Genomic DNA, 14,687 nt, shown 5'->3' on the forward strand with positions numbered 1-14,687 from the left:
AGTATTTTGTAATGTTGGGCTCTAATCAGTCCTGACACTTCTAGGAAAACAATTTCTCCAACAGCTGTGGTGCATATAGCAACTATGGTTTTTCATCAGGTGACAAATCCTATAAAAGGGCCTTGAAACTGCCGCGTGTATCAGAATCTAATGGTCTCTTGTGTTAACTTAGCAATAATATGAAAGAGGCTTGACTATCATCTCAGGGATCATCTTTCTTACGCTGTATAATGCTTTTGCTCATGAATGTGTATTATTTGAAATTCTTTTGACTCCAGGGATGTAGATGCATGAGAATGAGAAGTAGGAGGAAGAAAGCAAACATCAGTTGCAGCTCATGAACTGCAGCCTGTCATGCCTTGTGGGAATTATCAGTGCTGCTGGAAGCATCTTTATCGTCAGAGGGCGCGGCTGAATCCACCACCTCCATAATTGTTCTTGTCCTGTTTTTACTTCCCTAGAAACCACCGTAAATACGCTTCATAGGAATTTCTCTTGAATCGCACTGAGTCATCCACACGACTGGAGCAGAAGATGGTGTATGTGTGTGTATGTGTATATGAGTCTACTCATAGCTGATCGTTTCACTTCCTCTAGAAATGTTTGTGGGGGCCCACCCAGGATTTCACTTCCCTCACAGCAGAGGATGATGTAGTGGGAAAAACAGAACAAAACAAAAAAAAGAAAGAAAATAGAGGGAGTAGAGGGGATCTTCCCTCTATGTCAGCAACAGTTTGTATAAACATGAATCCTAAATGTAAGTTCATTGACCTGCAGTTAATGGGAAGTGATTCTCAGTCAGTTCAGTTTAAATTATGATTAGACTTCTCACAATTTCTGACAGAGTAATGTTTTAATAGACTTTAACTCTCTGTCTTTGTCACAACAGTCACACATGGCCTGTTTTCAGCCCTTTCTAACGCGTGTGTGTGTGTGTGTGTGTGTGTGTGTGTGTGTGTGTGTGTGTGTGTGTGTGTGTGTGTGTGTGTGTGTGTGTCTACTGTGCAGACGCTCAGTCTACAGCTAAGGGCACCCCTGATGTTTGAAAGAAATGTGCAGGTGTAAGAAGACAACTCCTGACCTAAAGACAGAGAGAGAGAGAGAGAACGTGTGAAGGCAATTAAGACCAAGGCAGAGGGGAGGAGCAGCAGGGGGAGGGAGGGGTGGAGTGGTGGAAGTGGGTCTGTGTGTAAACCTTTTCCTTGGTTCACATCAGAAAGGCTTCAGAGAGCTTTCTCGCTCTTGAAGCTCACCTACCCCCCAAAACACACAAACATAAATCTCACATAACGTCAGATCTTCCAGTCAGTGGAGTTTCACACCGACTTCCTCAACTCAGCACGAATCTGTGCGAGCATCAGTCACGAATGCTCGTAACCTCCCATGTTACATGTTTTGGAACAAGGCTTTATTTTATCATCATTTCCTTCATGCAAGTAAAAAAAAAATCCTGTTCACAGCTTGTTAACAAGCAGATTTCAGGGAAAAGTGTGGGAGAAATAAATTCAGGATCCTTCCCTGTGGCACGCCTCATCAGATCACTGACTGGCTGCAGTGGAATATATTGGGGGGAGAGAGAGAGAGAGACAGATGATGGGATTAAACAGTTTGTTAGAAGCTGTGTTCCTCCTACAAGGAGACAGATTGGAGACCTCAACCCCCCCCATGTGTGAGTCCCTGGCCACAGGCTCCGTGTGTGCATCCCTGTGTTTATGTGTGAGACAGATAGTGTGTGTTTGTGCAGGTGTCTTGTGAATGTGTGTGTGTGCTGACTTAAGTAGCTGCGTATGTCTCCCTGCTTTCTACTAAAGGCACCGAGCTGTAGCGAGGGAGGGAGGGAGGGAGGGACACCTGTCTCTGTCTGTCTGAGGGGGGGTCTTGGCAGAGCGAATGCAGTGTCATGTTCTCTCTCTGACTGTGTTCACACTCTGCTGGCTAAATTTGAAATCTTTTTTTTTTTTTTTTGGCGCTGTGTGTACACCTGAAAAGAGAGCTTTTCCAAAACGGTCTCCAAAGAGGATAAAGCTTAACAACAGGTTTTTGGTGTGGACATGGAAAATGATTATGTGAAGCTGCTCCGACAGGGTCTCGGGCTGCGTAACTGTGCAGCTGAGCAGCCAAATTTCTGTCGGCTCTAACCCACTCCACGGTCAGTCATTCTTAATGTCAACATGCTGGTGTTAACCAGCCTTTATACTGATTTTGTCAGATGACTATTTGATCATAAAATAATTATTTGATTGACGTTTTAGAGCAGCAGCTCAGGAATTACTGCCCACCCTCCAGCTGAACTCACAGAAGTATTTATAAAATATCTCTTCTCTGCTTCCAGTCGCAATTCTCTCATCCCCCTCCCTGACTCAGTTGACTTCAGGTGTTTGGAAAACCAATCAGATCTCACCATGATCTCAACCAGCCAATCACGTTGTCCCTGTCGTACTTTAACATCCCTCCTCCCCTGCTGTCAGCTGTCACTTGAGTCTGTTTTGCCGTAACCCTCCTCCACCTTTCCTTCACACACGATGACATCACGATGCGGTCTCTTGTTTTGCACATGACAATGAAAGTTGTTCTTAATGCAAATGAAGTCTCTCCTGACTGCAATACAGTAAACATGATGACAGGGAGCAGGAAGTGTTTTCCAGTGTGTTGAGTTTTTGTGGACGTCTCTCTCTCTCCTCTCTCTCTCTCTTTGTGGATCTATCTTGCTCACTCTCTCTTTTCCCTGTCAGTGCTGTTATTAAAACAGAGTTTTAAATTCAAATATTCACAAATTCTAATACTACCCCCCCCCCCCCCCATCTCTGCCTCCTCTGTGCTTCCCACACACTGGCTCTTGGCCACTGGTTATGTGCCTGACAGCACATTAGAGAAAGCTACAGATGGAAAGAGGACAGAGGGAGAAAAAGGAGGAAGACAAAGAATGATAGAAAAAAAATAAAGTGTTGAAAAGTGAAACACTGGGAAATAATGAGGGGAGGAGCGAGCCAGGGAGAGAAAGAAAAAGAGATCTTGTCCGGATACGAAAAGCCGTTAAATAAAAGTGTCATTTCAGAAAAGAGGAGGAGGAATCTGTCGCTGGGATGAGGCGTTCTGTATATGACAGGAACTGTAACACACACACACACACACACACACACACACACACACACACACACACACACACACTTGCACATGCTCACAGTGCTGTGACAGCTTGGGTCATAACTGTGGTGGTAGTTCCACACAAAGCAGACAGAAAACATGATGGGAGAGTTGGTGGTGTACAACCCTCATTATGTCGGGAGCTTTCTCACCTGTCGGAACACACACACACACACACACACACACACACACACAGTGACTTGCATGCACACTGGGCGAGCTGAAGCAAAAACACACACTCTTTTGTGTGTCTTTATGCACACTACATTGTGGCTGTGCACAATAGAGTTCTCATCTGTACACTTGGCAGCGTTTTGCAGAGCTCTTGGGTTCTGTGGTTGTGAATTCACTCCCACTGTCTGTGCTCTCCTCATGCGTTATTGTTACAAGACAAGAGGTGTAAGATGAACACACACACACACACACATGAACACACACAAGTCTCACGACTGTCACTCAAGAGTAAAACACGATTTTATCAGCACAAACTATCCAGCATTAATTTAATCCTTTCAAGTCCCATGAAAAACTGTTTTCTTCGCACAGATGTATTAACGGGATTCACCTGCTATTTGAGAACAAAGAGCTCGTCCCCACAAGTCAAACAACCAACTGTCAAAGGTTGAACCTTGGTTGTTTATTATAAGGTTAAGGGCTGAGGCTGGGTAAGTCTCCTAGAAATTAATATAAGCCAATGCAATTTCCTCATAAGTGACAAATCTAGCGTATATGTGTGTGTGTGTGTGTGTGTGTGTGTGTGTGTGTGTGTGTGTGTGTGTGTGTGAGTTTTGGCTTGTGGCTTTGGCATAACAGCGACTGCATGCTAAGAAATAGTGAAAAGATTAACACCCCTTTTATGTTCATGTATCTTTAATGTGTGTGTACAGTAGCAACAAAATACCATGTGCTTTACTTTTATCACCTCATGGTACACGACACCTTCATCTGCTGGGGAGGGAGATCACCGGGAGGGCTTCTGTCACTGGCTGATGGTGTTTTTAAAATATTGAAATTAGTGTTACGCTTTAAGCAAACCTCTGTATGGAAAAGGAAAAATACTCTGGGATCTTCTGAGGCTGAGTGTTCATCTGATTACTTTAGAGAAACGCAGAAAGCTCAATATTGGAGCCATCAACAGTTCTGTGGTCAGCAGTGATCGATATAATGGACAAGGATGAGCAAATAGAATCCGGTCATAGTTTAGCTTTACTGTGAGAAAGCCCCTAATTGAAATTGAACTCATTTAACTTGGAATCAAACTTTGCTGCTCAAGGAATTTCTGTCCAGGAAGCTATTTTAGAGCCAGGCAGGTGTGTCTTTGGCATCCAGACACAGAGGCAACACTCCTGCTGTGGCTCCAAACATCTGAGGTCAGAAAACATGAAAGAAACAGGAATAAAAATAGAGCTGAAGTCAGTACCTTCCTTAAAGAGGAACACGGTCCCTGGCACCCGTTATACTGATGTATAATGTTCTGCAGCTGTAAATATATGTGTGATTATAAAATAAATAGTCACTTTGAAGCCATTTGTCGATGTTCCAATAGATTTGTGTTTAGTCTTTGTGGTAATCAAGGCTGTCCTCTCCAAAATAACGACCCCATGGTTTGTCTGTGTGGAAACTTGTTAGGTTTTGTTGTCAGGTGACCTTTAGTGTCTGTAATAAATATGACAGAGGCAGAGGAGGAAGTCAGGTGATGTAGTTCGAGGGATGGGTGAGAGACGGCTGTTTATTTCCCGTGTGAAAGTGATACTCAGTGTTGTTTCTTTAATCCATGACCGTTCCACAACCTTAACGGCGTGTTTATTACTCTAACCATGACGACAGAGGTCCTCAGTACTTACTTGAACCCAAACCAAATCTTTTCCTGAACCTAACCAAGTGGGTTTTGTGCCTGATTGTTCCACCTCAAACACATGTTCATTTTTGTCACCATGATGGCGAAGGTTCAGTGAACCTGCCGCTGACACGCTCCTGTGGCTCGTATCTGAAGGAAGGGACCGGCGACGCATGTGGTCGTCGAGTTGTTGGGGTCTGTTCCTTCATTTAGTACCAACATGATCAGTTATGGATTAACACAGTCCCCAGTCGGCATCAAGTGTGAGAAGCTTCAAAGGAAAGAGGAACCAGGGAAAAGCTGAACTGTCCTAAATCCATTCTGAAATGTGGAAAACATGAATTTCTCTGTGGATTGAAGGTCTCCAGGCTGAATTACAAACGTTATTGAATTAGACCTGAGCAAAGACATAAACCAGAGTCATGTGCTCCACATTAATCCTTTTCGAGCATCAAAGGCTGAAGGGTTCATCCCTAGTTCAGACAGCTCGACCGTTACGTTCACTCCTGACTTTGACCTCGTGTAACATAAAGCAAAAGAAATGTGACGTAGAATATCTTGCATCTCCGTTTTTTTTTTTTACTTGTTCTGCTATCTTTTTTGTTTTGTTTTTTGTTTTGTTTTTTTATCAAAGGAGTCTGTTCCATAGCTTCAAAAATATAATTAACCTTATTTACTTGATTTAGTTTGAGACTCACATGTAGATAATGAGGGATATTAGTTGTGTGAGACTTGGAGTCAGCTTTCTTTTTGAACTGCTCCACATGTGACACCACTGTGACCTTACACAAACTGAAAGGAAGCACAGCGTCTTACACTGTCACTCACCTTTTCTTTGTATTAGAAGACGTGTAATCCATAAAATTGTGTCCTGTAGACCGTGAAGCCTGCAGCAGTTAGACTGTATAATCATTCAATTACAGTGTGGAAAAAAAGGCTCTCTCTCCACTTTGCCTCATGCAGGTGGTCCCTCTTCTCCTCCACCATCTGTAAACTGCCAATGTCTCCTGCTGCATCCATTTGAATTGTAATGACACCCATGTTTCTGCTGAGAGGAACTCTGCTTTCACAAGTCTGCCCAGTAGCTGACATGCAAACAATTTGCTCATTGATTCCTTTCTGCAGCCAAATCTACTGTGATGCCTGTCAGATGAAAGAACTGATAATAATAATAATAATAATAATAATAATAATAACATCAGAATCAAAGCAGCTTGTGAGGATTTAACAATAAAATATTTGGTCATTAAGTATGTTCAGTTGCACACTGGGTACAGGATGTCATGTTTACATGTCAGTTAAAGTGAATGATTAATGTTTGCATCCACTGCCAAACTTCAGACATCAGGATATGAATAAAATGCTTCAGTTTTAATTTCAATCAATCATATGCAGCGAAGGTATCTATAAATATCTGTTTGTCCTCTGCAGGTATGACTACGTAGAGATCCACGATGGAAACTCAGAGTCAGCCGACCTCCTGGGGAAACACTGCAGCAACATCGCCCCTGCACCAATCATATCGTCGGGCCCCTCGCTCCACATCAAGTTCGTGTCAGACTACGCCCACCAAGGGGCGGGCTTCTCGCTGCGCTATGAAATCTTCAAAACCGGTAAACGGATGTTGCTGTTGCTGCTCTTTGTGTTTGCACTTGCACTTAATAAATTCTATGACCTTTGACCCTGGGAAATAGATAAGGTGACCTGAGCAGGGTCTAAAACACATGTCGCACAGCAAGACACTGTTTAAAAAAAAAACACAAAAATATGGACCACATGTGAGATAACAGTGCAGCAAAAAACATTTTTGAGTTTGAATATTTAACCTGATAAACAATAAGAGAGACAGTGGATATGAAGTTTTCCAGCTGTCTCCAGAGGGACATTATCTCTGTGAATGGACAGATTTAAAAGTGAGCAGGACTTGAGAGGGGATTGCACCTTTACAACTGGGCTATTAGTAACTGTATTACAAGCTGCTCTTAGACGACTCAGCACGCTTCGTTAGGCGACCAAGCCCCATTTATCTCCCTGGTGTCATGGGAGACAGAGGGAAAGCGACAAGAGGCACAGCAGAGGGCCCTTGAGAGCCCCTTAGACTGTCCAGGCGAGACATCTCTCCCCTTGATGGCACTTTGTGTATGCATGTGTGTGTGTATATATATGTGTGTGTGTGTGTGTGTCTGACATGGCTCCCCTTCACGCTGCCATGGGTCAGCCAAAGCGAGACCAATTGAGATCAAGGGCGACTGAGACGGAGGGGCACATAGTGTTGGCCCCACAGCCATCTTGTCCCGTTCCCCCTGAAAGCATTCCACACATGCCTGCTTAATTGAGTCCTGAGCCCTGTTCCCCTGAGACACACACACACACACACAGAGGGCTGAGGTTACTAACACAACACGTGCGGTTGTCTGTGTTTCTCACTTGCTGGTACTAGCCTGGTGGGACTTTGTGTGTGTGTGTGTGTGTGTGTGAGACAGTGCACCCAGTCGACTTTAAAACAACAAGGGTGTCAGTGTTCACACCCTGGTACCAAGGGAGAGACTAATTTTGTAAATTGATGGATTGATTTTTAATTTGTGACATTTGAAATCCTATCAAATATAAAACATGGAACACTAGAACAGTAATGTAATGGGAAGCATTTAGATCTCCACACTTTTGTTTTTATATGTTTACAGCTGCTGTTACAGGAACAGCAGAAACTAATCGATCATTCAACTTCATCATAAACATGAAGTACATTAAGTTCACACTTTCAGTTCATCACTGTTGTTTGTAAAATGGCTAAAACAAAAGCTGTTTTACATGTTCTGTCAATTTTTTTGAATGTGTAACTGTTTTGATGAGGTTTTCTGAGTTATTTTCTCAACTCAAACCTTCAGCTGAGATCAAAACTTGAAAGTTGCCATCTTTGCAGGTGTGATTATTCCCTATGACCACAATCCCAGACTAATGAAGTCTTTCTGGGACCAGTGAGTGAAAAATATTCCCGTTCTAGCAGCTGCCAAGAGCTGAGTGACAGTTGAAGGTGCACGTGTGGTTCCAGGAAGCATTAACTCACAAAACACGTTTTCATTTTGACTTAATATGGGAGAAAAAAAAACGTTTAATATGTTTTATATTTCATTATTATTTATTCATCAAGATTCATCAACCATCAACGTGCAGCTGCCTCTGTAAAATCAAACTTCCTATACTTTGTCTCTGCCTGTGTGTGTGTGCATGTGTGTGTGTGTGTGTGTGTGTGTATGTGTGTGTGTGTGTGTGTGTGTGTGTGTGTGTGTGTGTGTGTGTGTGTGTGTGTGTGTGTGTCTCCAGTCATCCTTGGCAGTAATGATGGAGCCATTTGGAACATTCAAGCTGTTGCCACACTGTTAACAATATCCTGTCATACTGCAAAGTGCAACTGAACGTCTGGTTGCGTGGGTGACTAGATTGTGTGTGTGTGTGTGTGTGTGTGTGTGTGGGGGGGGGGGGGGGGGGGGGGGAACACATACTATATAGCCTCATGCGAACTGTCTGCATATGTATCTCACTGTGCTGCCTAAAATCAAGAGGAAAGGAACAAACGTCTCTCCTCTCCTCTCCTCTCCTCTCCTCTCCTCTCCTCTCCTCTCCTCTCCTCTCCTCTCCTCTCTTCTTCTCTCCTCCTCTCCTCTCCTCTCTTCTTCTCTCCTCCTCTCCTCTCCTCTCCTCTCCTCTCCTCTCCTCTCCTCTCCTCTCCTCCTCCTCTCCTCTCCCCTCCTCTCCTCCTCTCCTCTCCTCTCTTCTTCTCTCCTCCTCTCCTCTCCTCCTCTCCTCCTCTCCTCCTCTCCTCTCTCTCCATTTATTTCCATTGCCCTCACTTGCTGTCAAAATTCTCTCACTCGCAGACGCAGAAAATGAGAAGGGAAAAAACAAGGACAGAGTCACTTGTAGTGAAGAGGTTTCAAGCACAGCTGTACTGTTTGTGTGTTTTGTTTAACTTTCTTTAAAAAGAATAATTATTTTATTTTTCATCTGTCAGAATCATCATTTTGAAAATTAAAAAAAATGCAACAAATACTATTTGGACAAATAGTCCAAACAATCAGTAGAATAATCAATATTCATATGAAAGGTCAGTTTTGAACCTCACTGATCTTTTTTTTGTTTTTGACACATCTGTTTATTCTTTCTGTTAAAATCCTTAAAAACTACAAACAGGGACCCAGGTTGTGTTTCTGGGGTTTTAGTGCTGATAATGAGGTTTCGCTTTTCTCCTCTCCAGTCCCTCATCCCCTTGACTGAATATTTTGGGGGTGGGCTCTGACCCAATCCCGCCTGTGACTGTGGTCTGTGTTTTCCAGTAATGACAAGGTTAGCGTGTGTGTGTGTGTGTGTGTGTGTGTGTGTGTGTCGGAGGCGATTGTCCCCCACTCTCTGGGTGTCCTAATTACTGGACCACTCAAAGATTAACCGTCTATTCAGTCTGGAAACAAGCACATACACGCAGATGCAGAAACATGAAGATGAACCTTCAACACAACAGCGTGCAACAATATGCACGTGTGTGTGTGTGTGTGTGTGTGTGTGTGTGTGTGTGTGTGTGTGTGTGTGTGTGTATGTGTGTATGTGTGTATGTGTCTGTGCAACAACATATATTTCCTCACGTTTACAGATCAGGTTGAACAGCTCAGTCATTAAAGGGCTATAGAAGATGTTGATATTCATGTGTGCAGAGCAAGAGCACCAAAATCTGTGAGTTTGGACAAGAAACGAAACAAAACAAAAACCCACTTAAACGCAAAAATACACATGCCACACTTGTTTTTGTTTACAGCTCTGTTACTATGGATACTGTAGTAAAACTCCAGCCAATACAAACACAGCCACCAGAATGCAGTGGCCAATCAGATTCTACTGTCTAGGTAGTTTGCCCCCAGCTGTTATTGTGACCCAGAACTCAGCAGACATGCACGCACACACACACACACTCACACACACACTCACACACACACACACACACACACACACACACTCACATATATGAATGCACTGATGCAGGCTGAATGGTTAGTCACAAATGCAGGGCAGCTTGTACGTCTGCACGGAAACATTAACTTGCACACACGGACACACACATACACACAATACTTATTTTTGTCACTTGAGAGGACATTGCAGTGACTTAAATTCATTTCATGGAGACTTATCCTAACCATAACCACAAGCCTAAACCTAAACCTAAACCTAAACCTAAACCTAAAACCAAACCTCAGAGGTCGAATAAATATGTAATTTTTTACCAGCTTTTGATCTAAATGGGAAGTGAATCCCATAGTGAAACTGTGTGAACAGATTTTTGTAAACACACACACACACACACACACACACACACACACACACACACACACACACACTCCTCAGGCAGTGTAATATGGAAGCCATTGTGATGATTCCTCTAATAACTGCTGTTGTTTACATTCACCCGGAGCCTTGAGGCGCTTCCTCTCTGCCTCTGTTCGACTACGCATCAAGTCAGTTTATTAAACAGTCTAACCAATCACAGCGCTCGCCCCTCCCTCCGCTGGCTTTCATTGAGGAAAGTGGATCCAGATCTGCCTCCGTGATGAGTGACAGGTGCTCTGTGGTAAAGGTGGTGTATAAGAAACAGCAGCAGCAGGACGTCCTTCAAAATGCACGACTCAAACAGCGGCTTTGCTTACACTGTGGTTTATAGGACTAAGAGCTACTTTTCATTCTGCCACTTACTGATGGAGATTTTGTCAAAGGCATAATGTGACAGATGACTGCAGATTTAAAATGTTTTTTTTTTCTGGTGGAAAAGATTTGCTTGAATTCATTTGTAAATATTTGAATAAAGAAGACAGTGTTTTCATCTGCCCGTCAAACTCAAAAGAGAAATGTCAGCAAAGTAAATCTGGGCTGGAGCTTTTAGCATGTCACATTTGGAAAGAGCGGAAGAGGTGATTGTCTCGGTGATAGCGTAATTTCATATGTCGGCAGAAATGTGGTTGAATAGGGAGTTTATTATGAAGGGAAGTCCCTGCTGTGACTCAGTGACAGAGGCCGAGCAGCTTCAGCACCACGAGCCTCCAGCTTCACTGACACTGAGGTGGAATCCAGCCAACATATGGAAAAACCAACCTGTGGTTTTGCAAGTGTGTGTGGTTGAGCTGTGTGTGAGAGGCCCGTGGTGTGTGTGTGTGTGTCACTGGGTGCGTGTCAAGTCTGCCCCCGTGTGTGTCCTTAAGTGTGTGTGTGGGTGCAGTAGAGATTGGTGGAGGGAGGGAGGGGAATAATTGTGGGTTTGATCTGACAAATAGCCCATTGGCACTGAATGTGTTGAATGAAAGTAGACGTCTGAGTGCCAGTTTACACCACACACACACACACACACACACACACACACACACACACACACACACACACACACACACACACACTCAAACACACACATTCATATAGGAAATACTCACAATTTTGATGACACACACTTTTTCCCGTCTCCCTGATCAGTGAACTGTGAGCTCAAGCACCAGATCTACCCAGCAACACACACACATTCTCTAACCTTACCCCACAAAGAAACACATGTTTCCTTCAAACAGATGGGAAGTGAGTAGAAAAGAATAGGAAATGAGACAGTGGGAGGGAAGGGAATGATGGAGCTGTGGAAGATGCATGGGCAGGACAGCAGGAGGGAGGAGAGCAGGAGCGAGCAGAAAAGAGGAGAAGTGGGGGATAAACACTCTTTAAATAGGAAGGAGAAATGAATGGAGAGAAGCTGAGAGGTACAAAAGAGGAAGCAATAGACAGAAAACAGACAGATGTACTTATATTTTTTTTTGGAACACGCTGCCTTTTTGGAAAATATTCGGGGGACAAGGTTGAAACGTGCATCGCACAGGGAGAGAGGAGACAGAGGAGAAGGCAGAGGGGAGGAGAAAGGAGGGCACAAGTGTTTTTGCGATGTTCATGAACATGAAGTAATGAGAAGGGAATAAAATCGCTGCCGGCATCAGAACTGGTCAGGCATTCACTCTACACCCACACACACACACACACACATGCTCATAGTCACGCAGATCCACGCTATCCTGCCACACACTCTGCAGGGGGGCCAGACGCGAGGGGCACCCTGTGAGAGACAGTGCGTGTCTGTGTGTGAGTGTGTGTTTGAGGTCGTCGCATGAGGGAGAAGGTCACGATAACAAGCAAATCAGAAAGTGGGACAGAAAAACAGACAAACAGGGAGATACCACGAAGAAGAAGAAGACGGCCAGCGCTCGATGACACTAAATATAGACGGATGATGGCCGATCACATTACAGAGACAAACAAGCAAACAAATGAAGATGAAATGTATCTAAGCTCTGTTGTAACATAGCTGACATTAATCGGTCAAATGAGCAGACAGGTTCAGACCAGTATTCCCTGACGGCCGCTGCTGTGTGAGAAACAAACAGGCGGAGACAGGAACAACTACAACATTATTCCCCGCTACACCTACAGAAGTTTATCTGACTGTGAGTTCAGAGACTTGGCAGCAAAAAAAAAAATTTAAAAAAATGGCAGGCTCTTACATATGCTCGCCTCTTACAGCGTCTGTCAGTTGGCAAACTGATTGACTGAGTCCATACTCATTCAGAGTAACAAGCCTGTTTCCATGGAGATCTCCAATTAAAAACGAATCATTTTAAACTCTTTAAGCTGGGAGCGGCACTCACTGTGTTTATACCTGCTGTGTAGGGAAAGCAGCACACTGGCAGCAGCTGCAGCCTTCCACGGCGCGCACAACACACTACACAATCAATACATAAGTGCTCACATCAGAAGTCAATGCTTAAAACCCAAAAACTGACTTTAGGTCAGTTACAAGCTTAAAGTGTAAGCTGGTAAATTGTCAGTGTCAGTGTAGACAGCTGTATTGATTCAAACTGATGTGTGTCTGTTCTGTTAGATGGATACAGCAGCAACATGTGCAGAATGGACACACTATCACCACACACACTCACACACTCACACACTCACTCTCTTCATCCAGTCATGCAAACACACAAACACAATAGCGGACACCCAAACAGACTGGAGAGGAATGGGCCATCATAAGAGGCTTAGACTATGTGGGGGTGTGTGTGTGTGTGTGTGTGTGTGTGTGTGTGCACCAGCACCATGATGCTGTCCACAGATTTTACATCTGTCTATCAGTTACAGCTTCTTGCTCATGTGCATGTTAGACACAGGAGTAGATTCATTGTTTTCTGTAATGGACACTCAAACTTTCTGTCTCTGTCCTCTGTATTTTGACTTTGCACAGTGTGGAACAGTTACTGATTTTCCACATCAAACGCCTCCTAGTTAGGATCTGACTTATGGATTTTGAAGCTGAGATCAGCTGTGTATCACATATTTTTATTCCCTACATGGCCACTCTGAGTGCACATCACTCTCATTTATGTCAAACTGCTGTTGTTTCAGTACTCACAGTCACCTTCTTGTTGCCTCCCGCAAATCACGTTAAGTGCATTTAAAGTACATATTGTGGAGTCACAGTTAATCTCACACAGCCGTTCTGTCTCCTCTAAAAACAAAACCTCTAAGTGTCTGCCCAGAATAATATAATTGATTTAAGAATAATGACCCTCTAAGGTGACCCTTGTCATTCTTCTAGATAAGGTGATGGATAACGAGATATACCAACCTCAAACTGCTATTAATACACATTTTCTATTCACCGTATGTCATTTAAAATGTGTTAAATCTTCCTGTTTTGATCCCAGGTTCAGACTGTTCCCGTAACTTCACCAGTCCCTCGGGTCTCATTGAGTCTCCGGGCTTCCCTGACAAATACCCCCACAACCTGGAGTGCTCCTTCATCATCATCGTCCCTCCCAGCATGGACGTCACGCTCACCTTCCTCACCTTTGACCTGGAGAACGACCCCCTGCCGGGCGGAGAGGGGGACTGCAAGTACGACTGGCTGGAGGTGTGGGACGGGCTCCCCGGAGGTGAGAGGCTGATCGAATCCCTTTTGTTTGTCTCTTTTGGTGAGAACTGTGATAAAACGGTTGATGATGATGATCTTGATGTTCAGCCATTTCACCAGTCAATACACAGTGGTGTGTATCCTGCCTACATCATTATTGACTGAGGTGGAGTAGCAACTATTTTAGTAGCTATGCGTTGGTAGATGAAAGCTAAGCTTACAGGCAGTGTGTTGGCACCTACTGCGGAGAAACAACATAAGTTTTCAAGGGGAAAATAAAATAGGAATTGCTGAGAGGAGGGAGAAAAGAGGGGAGGTGAGAGGAGGGCTAGGATATTTCTGTTCCAGCCGCTAGAAGGACTGGAAGAGTTTAGAAGGACACATCTAAGGCGCAAAGACCTTGGATCTAGTTTCAAGAAATGGAAGAGGTAGAGAGAAAGAGAAAAGAATTGGAAGGGCGGTGAAAAGTGCTCAGCTGCTGGGAAGACTGGAACAAAGAAAGACAATGCAGAGATGAAAAATGAAGGTCAGAGGACTGGTCTGCCCTCAAGAAGAAGACTGGGAGAGAGGAGGAACAGGAAGGGAGTTCAGTAAGTGCTGGAATAGAGGGAAGAAAATTCATCTTGGGAAGTAAATATCGTACAATTTAATTTCAGATTTTCATCATTTTATTTTCTGTAGATTGTTGTGTGATATTGTTTCCACGCCATCATTAATAAATACCATCTA

At 43.8% G+C, this 14,687-nt stretch overlaps 1 protein-coding gene across 4 annotated transcripts in view; it reads left to right on the forward strand.

Annotated features, from left to right (window-relative positions):
- Positions 1-14,687, forward strand: part of LOC139614881 (neuropilin-2-like) — a 94,492-nt gene that overhangs the window by 21,297 nt on the left and 58,508 nt on the right. For all 4 annotated transcript variants that reach the window (XM_071472538.1, XM_071472540.1, XM_071472539.1 and 1 more), the window contains exons 3-4: positions 6,413-6,594; positions 13,753-13,980. In XM_071472538.1, the coding sequence (XP_071328639.1) occupies positions 6,413-6,594; positions 13,753-13,980 (410 nt within the window). The remainder of the gene's footprint in view (positions 1-6,412; positions 6,595-13,752; positions 13,981-14,687) is intronic.

This window comes from Trachinotus anak, unplaced genomic scaffold (genome assembly GCF_046630095.1).
Source record: "Trachinotus anak isolate AG129_WGS33_773 ecotype Australia unplaced genomic scaffold, CSIRO_AGI_Tana_v1 ptg000039l, whole genome shotgun sequence".
Lineage (NCBI taxonomy): Eukaryota > Metazoa > Chordata > Actinopteri > Carangiformes > Carangidae > Trachinotus > Trachinotus anak.